Source organism: Candida albicans, chromosome 1 (genome assembly GCF_000182965.3).
Source record: "Candida albicans SC5314 chromosome 1, complete sequence".
Lineage (NCBI taxonomy): Eukaryota > Fungi > Ascomycota > Pichiomycetes > Serinales > Debaryomycetaceae > Candida > Candida albicans.
This window is the reverse complement of record NC_032089.1, coordinates 549,426-561,964: the sequence shown is the minus strand read 5'-3', so window position 1 is coordinate 561,964 and position 12,539 is coordinate 549,426. Positions and strand designations below refer to the sequence as shown.

The following is a 12,539-nucleotide window of genomic DNA, read 5'->3' as shown; positions in this document are numbered from 1 at the left end:
ATTTGGTCAAATATTTTTTAAAAAATCTTGCAGAAATCAATCTTATCAAAGGTATCCTAATCGTGACAACATTTGATTTATATAGTATCCTACAGTTTTTCTAATAACTAAACTCTCAAAATGATAGAATTATAGAATACCAGAAAGACCAAAATGACAAGAAAACAACCACACCAGAATTTCTTGCATTTTCATTTTTCTTCACCACCCACAACAACAACAAACACCAAAAAAAAACACGCCAGAACCACACCACAACACTAACTCATATACATACATGAACTTGCATTATCTAACATATTTGATTATACAGAAATAATTATTCAATGGAAAAGTTTGACGCTTATATTTTTTATTTTCTTAGATCCATATTACCATGATTTGACTTGAAAAATAAAATGATAATACCGTACCATGGAAATTGGAAAATGAACACTCGACTGGTTAGTCAATAAATGGAATATCAATACAGTAGCTGATCAATCCAGTTCTTTCGTTTACAGTCTACTATATACATGAGGCTGTTATCAGTTGCCCGAGGGGTATCCTATTTAGTACATTTTAAGGTACTACAGTTGCTAGTTGCTGTTATAGTGGTATTTAACATATACATTGCAGCAACCAACGTGTTCGATAAACATATCTCCAACCATGCAAGCAAACAGTTGGCAGTCAAATTAACCCAACTGGATGTATCAACTATACTTACCACTGGTACTTTGAATCTGAATTTCAAGAACAACGAACAATTTCAGGTCAATAATGGATTTAAACTCCCGACGTTTAAAACTATTCCAACACATAATAAACACAAACTGCCAAATAAACCAAAATATCTAGTTCCCAATGTACCATACGATGAACTATCTTTTAAAGATAAAATACTATTCAAATTAAATGAAGTGGACTTCAATAAGGATAAAGATTGGTTGAAAAGCCAAGAATTGACAAGTCATAAAGTGGAGGTTCATGTAAATGAGTTTACTCAAGAAATGTGGGATAACAACCCCGGGTTATTTTTTGATCCAAGATTTACATTATCTGTCTATTTGGTCGAAATTAAACGACAAATGTGTGAAAATGCAGCAACTCGATCAAGTGATGAAATTGTGTTGCCGTTTTCATGGACAGATTGGGTTGATTTGACTATGTTAAACGACGAGCTAGTAAAACCCGAAAGGCAAAGAATCTCGTGCGAATATTTGAAAGCCACTCACGATTCATCATCCAAGTATCCCTACTATTGCATCAACAATGAAGATATTGATGGCCAAGAACTAGAACTTATGAAGTTACCTTCAACAAATTATGTTCCAGGTTATGCAGTTAGAAAATCACCAACTAATAGAGCAACAAATGTGGTCAGAATGTTAGAAGGAAAATCTCATTTGTTAACCTACGCAGATATTCCTACCAAATTAGTGTTTTTGAATAAACAAGGTGGAATATATGTAACTGAAGTTAGCACAAAACAGCGTATTACTGAGAGTGGTCTTTTTGATGGATTTGTAAAGTCTCATTATGCTGATTCAAGAATCCCAGAAACCATAATTCTTGATCCGATCAAAGAATTTGAGTCGCTATTGAAACTAAAAGAACCACAAAAGTGGAATGAAGTTTATGATTCACGGAACTTTTCATACTCAATTACATTGACTGATTACGATATACCAGAGAAGGACTTTAATTACTCAGAAAGTGAGTTTTTAGATGATATGACGAAATTTGGAGATCGCCTAGACTCTCTACACGATTTAACGACAAATGAACTAAGATTTGACAAACAAGAAATAGCGAATTTGCGACTAAACCGAAATGAGATGAGGTATTATGAAAGTTTACAGTATGCCTATGCCCGTAAGAATATGCAAGAACCTGTCTATTTTCGAAATGCGCGGTTAATTACTAAAATAGAAGAGAACAAACAAGATCTGGGTTGGAACTATGACTGGAGATTTTTTAATGGAGCTCTTGATTATTTGCAAAATGATTGGACTGAAGAACAGTTGATGATAAGAAGACAAATAATTCTAGAACGACTTTTACGAAATTGGACAAGGTTTGCTATTGAAGGTAGATTTATATCGTGGATTTCACAGTCTCTGTTATCATCTTGGTATTGGAATGGTCAATTATCTTCCTTTTCACAGAAAATTGAAATTCAAATGCCAATCAAAGAGTTGTTGCGTCTAGCTTTAACTTATAATCAAACAATGGTTGTTGAAGATGTCACTGAAGGATTTGGGAAATATTTTATTGATTGTTCAACATTTGTGCATTATCGTGGATCAGCAAAACTGGGGAATCACATTGATGCCAAGTTTATCGATGTTGATACGGGCTTGTCGGTCGAAATTGGAGGTGTAGCTATTTCACATGAAACAGCACCCAAAAGATATACTAATATTGTAACCGAGGCTCAACATAATGGTCAACTTAGACAAGTTTACAACACACGTCGTCCTCGTTTTTACACTAGCGATGAAATATCTCCGTTAAGAAAGTCCATGTTTGCAGGAACGCCTGTTTATGTGCCTAATAATATCTCTGCAATTTTGAATCAGGAATACCACAAAAAACTCATTCCGTTCAATGCATATGGTTATTATTTTGTTACACAACTTAATCTATGGATACATCACTCAAAATTAAAGTTTTTGTTTGAAAAATTCGAAAATACTTCTTTGCTGTTAGAAAACGGTCAAACTGATGCAACAGAACTTTGTGAATTAGTAGCCACTATTGACGAAGAGCAAATAGTAGAGTTGTTGACGCGTCACGATGATATTTTATTGGAATATTATTTGAGTAGCGATCTTGGTGATTTACACAAAAAGGAATTGATTTGTTTATTTGAGGATGTGAATAAAATCGACAATGCCAGAATATGTGACAAAACGACCAAGATTGGAGAAAGCAAACACAGAGTTGAACTAGCTAATGATCCTGAATATCGTGAACTTGTCACCAGTTTTACATTTCAAAACTTCAAGCGGATATCTTTATATGATTACGACCAGCTTGCAAGATCCAAAGCTTCATAAATACTAGATGGCTATTACCATTGTTTTTCTTATCTTTACATAGAGTGGCTATAGAGAAATTAAAATATTTTGATAGCTATATCATGTCACGCGATCAATATGTCTAATCAAGACGGTTGTCTTACCCCTTTTATGGTAAGAACAATAAAAATTATCTAGAAAATAAATAGATAAATAAATAAACAAACGAACAAAGTTTAAAATAAAATAAATTGAAATTAATAAGCATTACCATGCCATGGACAAAATTTTCTTGTTGTATAGGTGTGGGGTCATTATGTTACTTTTGAAAAAGAAAAAAGAACAATTTTTTCAAAGCAAAATATTCATCTTAGTATAGCTTTACTCTTGGGTATTTGATATATTAATTGTAATCTGAGTAATTGAGTATTTGTGAAAGATATCCACTTTAAAAAGATTTTGTTATTCTAAATAGGTTAAAGGCAGGCGAGTTGTTGGAATTGAAGCAAGGAACCAGATACAATGCGTAAACTTGCATTGATCATTTCCCAAAATCAACTTCAACTAGAAAATCATAAAATGAAAAACACAAATCTGTTAGTATTATTATTTATAAATTATATTCTTGGTAAATAATCATTTTCCTTGATAATTTGAAAATTTCGTGTTTGAACGGAACCAAAACCATATTTATAAATATATAATGTTTGCAGATCTATGTAATTCATAAAACAATACATTTATTTCTATCTTTATAAAACCCCAACTTTGAAACTACACCTCTCGTTATTATACTGACCATTACTCTGTGTTTTGGACTAATTATTCACAAGGAAACCAAAAAAACCTACACTAGTTATGGCTGATTTCAGACAATTTAGAAACATATTCTTAGTTGTGTTATTTTTCAATCTTTGTTACTTTCTAAAAATCTATCGAAACAACAAGATCCAAAACGAAATCCTAAATTTCCGTCATTCATATTACAACTATTACAACGACGATCAAATCTCCATCGGTTATCTCAAAGAAGAAGATTCACTCCCTGAGGAACAAGAACTATTACAGTTGCTTCACAAAGTCAAACGTAATGAAAACAATACATATTGGTTGGCTAACACTACCATGGAATACCCATCGATTATGTTGAATGCATTAGATTTCTTACCACCACCTGAAAATGAACCACAATATATTACATGGTATAATAATCCAAAACTTTACTACGAACCTAGGCTCACATTGGCAGTGTATTTAGATGAACTAAAACACCAACTTAAGTTGCATAATCCTGATAATTCTAAAACTAAAGACCACATGATAAAATTACCATTTTCGTGGTCAGATTGGGTTGATTTAACTATGCTAAATAGTGAAATAATGAAGCCAATTGGTCTAAAAAATAATTGTGAGTGGTTGCAAAAAGAAGCAAATAAACGAACTAGATTTCCTGATTTTTGTAAAGATTTAGTTGATTTATCAGACGAGGAGATTGATGAAATAGGGTTATCTAAGGATCAACTACCTGGATTTATTGTAAAATCATCACCTATGAATAAGGCACCACATATGGAGGTGATGTTGCAAGGTAAATCATATTTATATACCCAACAAGAAAATCCACTAACACTAGTGTTTTTGACTAGTAATGGCACTTATGAAGCACAGCTCACAGAGAAAAGAGAAAAGTTACTACAAACAGATTTATTCCACCGGTTCTTGAAAAGAAGAAAGATTGACTGTAAACAGGCCCATGGCGTGGTACCAGTTGAATTTAATCCACAATCTGAATTCCGAAAATTGTTACGTGCAATCCCACCAAGACCACTAGATCCAAAAGATGATTTGCATGGCATTAGTAAAATCGTCTCAAATAAAGGTGATAGAAATATTTTGAGACAACTCAATTTAGACCCTTCAACATTCCATTATACTCAACAGAATGTTGAACAACAAATCGCCAGTTATGAAACCAGATTAAGTAAAATCGAGAAGGTAATAACAGATGAGCTAAACTATGATCTAAATGTCCTCGAAACAAATAGATTAACTAGGCACGAATTAAATCATTATCGTGGGTTAAAATACGCCAATTCCTTCTCGGTTGATGTGGAACCAACCTATTATAAATTGGCAACATTGAAAAAAAATCAATATAACCTTGATTCAGGTTGGCATTATGAGTGGAGATTTTTCAATGGAGCTATGAGATATCTAAAAGACGAGACGTGGTCATATGAACAAATGGAAGTGAGAGAACAAATAATCTTGGACAGGTTATTGAGAAATTGGTTTAAATTTGCTGAAGCAAAGGGTATAGTTTCCTGGATAGCCCATGGTCCCTTATTGTCTTGGTATTGGGATGGTTTAATGTTTCCCTTTGATATAGATATTGATCTCCAGATGCCATCGTCGGAATTGAATCGGTTGGCTGCCAATTATAATATGACTCTAGTCATTGAAGATTTAAATGAAGGGTATGGGAAATACTTGATAGACTGTTCCACATTTATACATCACAGAAATGTTGCTGGTAGAGACAACCACATTGATGCAAGGTTCATTGATGTTGACACCGGCACATATATTGATATTACTGGTATGGGCTTGAATGATGAAAAACCACCTCCGCAATATGACAATTATATTAATGAAAAAACGGAAGCCAATGAATCTGTCGAATTATACATGGATAGAAGAAAACATTGGTTAAACTATGAAAAAATCAATCCCTTGAGGTATTCCATGCTTGGAGGGGTTCCTGTATTTGTTCCAAATGATATTATGTCAATGTTGAACCATGAGTACCCTAGGGGTACCAAGAGTCATTATTATGATGGATATTATTATGTTCCTTTGTTGCGATTGTGGCTTCAAGAGTCAAAGATTCTAACTGCTTTCAAGCCAGAACAATATGAGGCAGTGACAGATGAGGCTCGACAAGAGAATATACTTGAACTTATCAAAAACCTAAGGCATGAAGATGCCTTTCAATTATTGACACTGAGCAATGATATACTAATCGAGTACTACTTGACCCAAAAATACACTGGATTGCATGTAAGAGAAAAACAACTAATGATGGACGAAGCTTCAGAACGACTGATACTTGATCTAGAACACAATGAACAATACAACAGCTTAACATCAAATTTTTATATTGGACCTCCTTTGAGGAAATGTTTGTTTGATTTCGAGTATTATGGGCGATTTAAACATATGGCGAAGCAAACTGTGTCCACAATTGTAGAAAATGAGAAGATGGAGGAGTCTAAAACATTTTGAATTCTTAATGTGTTGATTGGTTTAGAAAAAAATTTGGAACTAGACAGCAACTTTAAATAGCGTTATTGGACTATATAGATGTATATTTATAGCTTCTTTCAAGTATAAATGATAAATTACACAGCTTTAAGGTGGTGTCTAACATCTTGGTGTACCACGACAGTAGAAAAAAAGTTCAGATGAACTAGAAAAAATACTCAAAACAATACCGTCGCCAACTCATTTGTTATTTATACATATAACATATTCAAAGCTCAAGTAGAAGGAAATATGTTTAATTTGATAAGATTGGGTTTCCCACGGACCTCAATAATCAGATACTATTCAAGTACTGCAGTGAATCAAGCTAAAGTGTATTCGCGTACTTACAAAAGGGCTGGACCAGTAACGAAATCCTCAACAAGCACGTCAAGATCCACTTCTACAGATGCATCACCTGCATCTTCTTCACCTCCAAAAGAGAGTGTTAGTGACATTGAGCCAAGCTCGGAAGTTCCAGTAAAATCCACTACTTCTTATATCTTACATGATGCCCCATTGGAAGCTTCAAACAAAAATAATGGTGAAACCATCAATTGGTCGGATTCATTCCACGGGTTAGGTGCTCAACCATTTTCCAAAGAAATTGCTGAAATTTTGTTAGCTCCTGTGGCAGAAGAGGATATTGAAATTAAGCCCGATGGGTTATTATATTTACCTGAAATCAAATATCGACGTGTTTTGAATCGCGCCTTTGGACCTGGTGGTTGGGGTTTGGCCCCAAGAACAGAGTCACTTGTCACATCTGGACAAATAAGTCGTGAGTATGGGTTGATTTGTCATGGCAGATTGGTCAGTATTGCTCGTGGTGAACAAGATTATTTTGGTGGCGAAGAGAAATTGACTACTGCATTGGAAGGTTGTAAGAGTAATGCCTTGATGAGATGCTGTAAAGATTTGGGAATTGCAAGTGAGTTATGGGACCCTTCGTTTATTAGACGTTGGAAAAAGAAATATTGCGAAGAAATCTTTGTTGAACATGTCAACACTAAGAAGAAAAAGAAGATATGGAAATTGAAAAGCATCAAGACTATAGATTATCCATATAAGATGACATAAATAAAGAAAACCGTTTATTTATTTAAATAATCTTTGTCGCAGCCTGTAAATAGAGATGAATTATAAGTATTCATTGATTCGTTATATGAACTATTATCTCCTCTGTGTTTCTTTGTTTCATCAACTTGTTTTTTTATTATGGAATATATATATATATAATCATATAATGTACACTGTAGAAAAAAATGCCTTTGCTGTCATTAACAATACGCCAACTTATGGCTTGAAAATTCCTCTACCAACACCTAATTCCTCCACGGTTTGGGTTATTGGTCTTCTTTGCCAAACATCCCAGAACTGTTGTTTTGGCAAGTTTTCATTTGTGTTGGCTAATTCATATTTGGCGTCTAATCTTGGAGAAGAAGTGGATTGTGCCCAGTAGGCTCTATCAAGAATTGTGGCAATAGAAGTACCCAAGGCACCAGTTATAATCTTGTGCTTGGGTGGCATACTTCTGAAACCTGCACTCAAAACAACGGTGTTGGCAGCGGTCAACCCCCAAAATGTGTTCCAACAATCATTAATTTCTCTGATATTGGCAATAGAGTCTTGAACACCCTTAGCAATTGAAAAGAACCCAATAACGGAAAGTGGTAATTCTAATTTGAATGTAGTTCTTTTCCAGAAATATAACCAAGCATAGGCACCAACAGTGGAGTAAAACCCAAATCTAAAAATTTGACCAACTTCTTTCTTGGTATCAATTGGCTGCCATTCTGGATAACCAAGCCCCTTTGTGAAATTTGCTAATGGGTTTGGATATTTATAGCTTGCATCTGGAAGTGGTGCCACTTCTGCTACCTCTACTTTATCAGACATGGATCGTTGTGTTATACGTTTAAATAATAGAAACTTCAATGTCTATTAGCTTAACAAAATGGTTTTTTCTTCGTTATTTTTTCTTTTTTTTAATGTTCTCATTGGTTCTCTTGCCCAATCAAAAAATTGAGAAAACTAATGCAAGCAACTCATATTTGCTTATACTGTAGCATATATCCAAATTGGGAAGTCTACAAAACAAGTAAAAAAATTTTCAAGCAAATGACATCAAACAAGTCGGAAAACCTAAACTGAAAAATTAACCTACAACGAGGAAGCCTAAAAAAAATTATCAATTCGAAATCAATTTCAATAGACCTTCATTCACATTTCTGAATTATCTATCGATCTCATACGTGTTGTCACATATATATATATCATATCATGAACAAAGGATTAACTATAACTGCTATTGCAGCGGCAGCTATTGCAGGATACGCTGTATATTTTGATTATCAACGTAGAAATTCAGCCGATTTCAGAAAGTCCTTGAAAAAGAGAGAAGTCAAACAAAAGAAATTGAAAGCTAAAAAGGAAGCCGAATCCAAACAAAATAAATTGGAAGCAGTCAAAAAGGCCTTATTGGAAGATTTAGCTCAAAACCCTATTCCAACTGATTTGACTGAAAGAGAAGCATTTTTTATGGAACAAGTTGCTGTTGGTGAACAAAAGGCAAAAGTTGATGCCATTGAAGCTGCTATATGTTTCTACAAGGCTTTGGCAGTTTACCCTAATCCTACTGATATCTTAGGTATTTACCAAAAAACCGTACCTGAAGAAGTATACGAATTGGTCGTGATGATGATAGCTGTTTATCCACCAGCTTCTGTTTCTAGTATTTTGAATAAGGGAGCACCAACTGTCAAAGATTTGAAACCAACTGAAGAAGATTTAGATTAGGAGAGTAAAAGCTCATAGTTAACATATGCCAAAAAGCTGTGTTATACCAGGAAAGATGGATATAGAGATCAATTGGTTGTTGTATAAATTAAAAAAAAAAGGACTTTTTGTTAGTTTACTCTTTTTTTGCATTCATGATGGTGATTGGTTTTATCTTTTTTTATAGTTTTGTTTCTTTTCTTTATTGAATTTGTATATAATTATTCGTTTTAGGTAGGTGATGACAAATGCAACTCATATCTATTTTTAGTATGTTATTTGCTGTAACGAAATTTTTGTAGACGACGACAAGGTCGAGATAGATCGTCTATGATTTCGGTCTGTGTTTACGTCATGCATCAGTTACCTTACTTTGAGTACTATAAATACATGTAATTTTTTTTTTCTCTCTTATTTTTTTCCAGTATTGGTTTCTTCTTTTAAGTTCAATACTGTTAGCCTATTCAACAATTCAAGAAGCTCAAGATCAAAATCATTATACATGATGTTGTTTCTCATTCATTTGATGGCTTTATGTTGTATGTTTGTTGCTGAGGTTGCATGTGAACAATTCAATTCCACTTCAAATTCAAGTTCAGCGCAATCAAGTTTGATTGATTTTCAATACAAGGGTGTTAGTATCGGGGGTTGGTTAGTCCTAGAACCTTATATTACTCCATCGTTATTCAATGCAACCCTTCTGTCTGGCGAAACGTGGACCGATCTTCCAGTTGATGAATACCACTTTTGTGAAAAACTAGGTGCCAAAGAAGCCGAAAAAAGATTGACAGACCATTGGGAATCAATGTATAATGAAACAGATTTCAAGCAAATAAAAGAAGCTGGATTAAACATGGTAAGAATCCCTATTGGATACTGGTCGTTTGAAAAATTGGAGGGCGATCCGTATGTGTCAGGAGCACAAGACTATCTTGATAAGGCAATTGAGTGGTCACATGCAAATGACTTGAAAGTCATGATTGATTTGCATGGTGCCCCAAATACACAAAATGGATTTGACAATTCTGGTTTGAGAAATCTTGGGTATCCTGGATGGCAAAATAAAACCGAATATGTCAACCATACGTATAAGGTGTTGCAACAGATGTTCCAGAAATATGGTACTGGGAAATATGCATCTGATTACAAGAATACCATTATTGGAATTGAGGTATTGAATGAACCACTCAACCCAAATATGGACAAACTTAAAGAATTCTACATTGAGTCCTACAACGATGGGAGAGAGATTCAAGTTATCAATAACACAATTTTTTTCCAAGAAGCATTTCAACCCATTGGCTACTGGGATAGTTTTTTGGAGAAAGGTGAAATCAAAGTTACCGAAACATCTAATGGGACAAACCACACAACTACCAAAAAAGCAGATTTCAAAAATATTATCATTGATCATCATCATTATGAAGTTTTTACAGAATCCCAAGTGGCACTGAATGTTTCTACTCATTTAGAAAATATCAAGAATTATGCATCAGCTATTGGTAAAGAAAAGGCAAAGGCTATAGTTGGTGAATGGTCAGCAGCATTAACTGATTGTGCCCCTTGGTTGAATGGAGTTGGATTGGGTTCAAGATATGAAGGTACTGCTCCTTATACTAATGATCGGGTAGGAAGTTGTGCCGAGTTCAACAAGAGTCCAGATAAATGGTCTAAAAAACAAAAGAAAGACTATAGAAGATTTGTTGAAATGCAACTTTACGAATACTCTACTAACTCACAAGGATGGATATTTTGGTGCTGGAAGACAGAAGGAGCCACTGAGTGGGACTTTAGAGCATTGGTAAAAAATGGCATAATGCCCCAACCTTTGGACAACTACAAATATGTCAAAAATGGGACAGATACGAGCAGTGCTTCAGCCATTGCGTCAAATAAGATGACATTATTGTTAGCTTTTTTATTAGTCATTTTGGTGATTTAGATATTTTTGGATTATGTCAATAGATCTAGAACAATATTATATAGAATATGCATTTTTTTCTTCATCAATAAAAGTAATATAAATTAATAAGAGATAATTTTGCAACTCTTCCAGATCTGATGGATTATTATTTTTATTTTATTTTTTTTTTTTTGATTCAGCCACGTCCTTACCTATTACTACTACTACTGTTGTTGTTGCGTCTGGGGCGCCTTTACCGGTAACAAGATCGGAAGGAGTTTTTTTTTTTTTCTTCTTCTGTTGACTCACTTTATTTCAATTTTTTCAATTCATTCTCCTTCATTTTTTTTTTTTTCACTTTCAATACTTACTATACTTTACTTAAAAATCACTTGATAAAATATGTCAAAGTCAGTTAATGTTGCAATTATTGGATCCGGTGTTGTTGGTTCATCATATCTTAGTCAATTGAATAACTTGAAAAGTAACATAGCTTTCAATGTAATTTATTTGGCTAAAACTTCTGAAGAAGCATTATACAGTAAAGACTACTCACCAGTTGATTTGTCAACTTATGAAACAGCTCCAACTCAACCTACATTGAGCTTAGATGATTTGGTTAAATTCATAAAAGGTGCAAAGAAACCAACTGTGTTAGTCGATAATACTTCGAGTCCTGCTATTGCAAATTATTACCCTACTTTCATTAAGGAAGGTATCTCCATTGCTACCCCAAACAAAAAGGCTTTCTCATCTGACTTAAAGGAATGGAAAGAAATTTTACAAACAGCTGAATTGCCAGGTGCTGGTTTAGTTTACCATGAGTGTACTGTTGGTGCTGCATTGCCAATTATCTCCCCATTGAAAGATTTGATCGCTACTGGTGATAAAGTTGATAAAATTGAAGGTATTTTTTCTGGTACTTTGTCCTATATTTTCAATGAATTTTCTAAAACTGAAAAATCAGACGTTAAATTTTCTGATGTTGTTAAAAAGGCTAAAGAATTGGGTTACACTGAACCTGATCCAAGAGATGATTTGAATGGTTTGGATGTTGCCAGAAAAGTCACTATTTTGGCCAGAATTTCCGGTTTAGAGGTTGAAGGTCCAACTTCTTTCCCAGTTGAATCTTTAATTCCAAAAGAATTAGAATGTGTCGAGAGTGTTGCTGAATTTATGGAAAAATTACCAAATTACGATGCTGATATTCAAAAAGTCAAAGATGAAGCTTTTGCTGAAAACAAGGTTTTGAGATTTGTTGGTAAAGTTGATCTTAACACCAACAAAGTATCAGTTGAAATAGGTAAATATGGTTTTGATCATCCATTCGCTTCTTTGAAAGGTAGTGACAATGTTGTTTCTATCAAAACCGGAAGATATCCAAATCCATTGATTGTTCAAGGTGCTGGTGCTGGTGCTGAAATCACTGCACATGGTGTTTTGGCAGACACTATCAAAATTGCTGAAAGAATTGCCAATTGATTTAGACTATATATATATAGCAATTGTTTTTTGTCAATACAGTAGTTTATTTTTGTATTTTGTTCTGT

The 12,539-nt window shown here is 34.0% G+C and overlaps 7 protein-coding genes across 7 annotated transcripts; 6 read left to right on the top strand and 1 right to left on the bottom strand. All coding sequences in view use genetic code 12, as the record gives it.

Annotated features, from left to right (window-relative positions):
* Positions 1-515: 515 nt before the first annotated feature.
* CAALFM_C102680CA (uncharacterized protein) lies at positions 516-3,044 on the top strand (the record flags this gene model as incomplete). Its single annotated transcript, XM_716364.2, has 1 exon — positions 516-3,044. One exon carries the CDS (start codon positions 516-518, stop codon positions 3,042-3,044), a length of 2,529 nt encoding a protein of 842 aa, XP_721457.2.
* Positions 3,045-3,863: 819 nt separating this feature from the next.
* CAALFM_C102670CA (uncharacterized protein) lies at positions 3,864-6,290 on the top strand (the record flags this gene model as incomplete). The annotated part of the gene is made up of 1 exon (XM_716363.2): positions 3,864-6,290. The coding sequence occupies one exon, from the start codon at positions 3,864-3,866 to the stop codon at positions 6,288-6,290; it is 2,427 nt and encodes an 808-aa protein (XP_721456.2).
* Positions 6,291-6,560: 270 nt separating this feature from the next.
* Positions 6,561-7,388, top strand: MGM101 (Mgm101p; the record flags this gene model as incomplete). The annotated part of the gene is made up of 1 exon (XM_716362.2): positions 6,561-7,388. One exon carries the CDS (start codon positions 6,561-6,563, stop codon positions 7,386-7,388), a length of 828 nt encoding a protein of 275 aa, XP_721455.2.
* Positions 7,389-7,604: 216 nt separating this feature from the next.
* CAALFM_C102650WA (uncharacterized protein) lies at positions 7,605-8,207 on the bottom strand (the record flags this gene model as incomplete). Its single annotated transcript, XM_716360.2, has 1 exon — positions 7,605-8,207. The coding sequence occupies one exon, from the start codon at positions 8,205-8,207 to the stop codon at positions 7,605-7,607; it is 603 nt and encodes a 200-aa protein (XP_721453.2).
* A 384-nt stretch (positions 8,208-8,591) lies between these two features.
* Positions 8,592-9,107, top strand: TOM20 (Tom20p; the record flags this gene model as incomplete). The annotated part of the gene is made up of 1 exon (XM_716359.2): positions 8,592-9,107. One exon carries the CDS (start codon positions 8,592-8,594, stop codon positions 9,105-9,107), a length of 516 nt encoding a protein of 171 aa, XP_721452.1.
* A 481-nt stretch (positions 9,108-9,588) lies between these two features.
* EXG2 (glucan exo-1,3-beta-glucosidase) lies at positions 9,589-11,028 on the top strand (the record flags this gene model as incomplete). The annotated part of the gene is made up of 1 exon (XM_716358.2): positions 9,589-11,028. One exon carries the CDS (start codon positions 9,589-9,591, stop codon positions 11,026-11,028), a length of 1,440 nt encoding a protein of 479 aa, XP_721451.2.
* A 363-nt stretch (positions 11,029-11,391) lies between these two features.
* HOM6 (homoserine dehydrogenase) lies at positions 11,392-12,471 on the top strand (the record flags this gene model as incomplete). The annotated part of the gene is made up of 1 exon (XM_716357.1): positions 11,392-12,471. One exon carries the CDS (start codon positions 11,392-11,394, stop codon positions 12,469-12,471), a length of 1,080 nt encoding a protein of 359 aa, XP_721450.1.
* Positions 12,472-12,539: the final 68 nt, after the last annotated feature.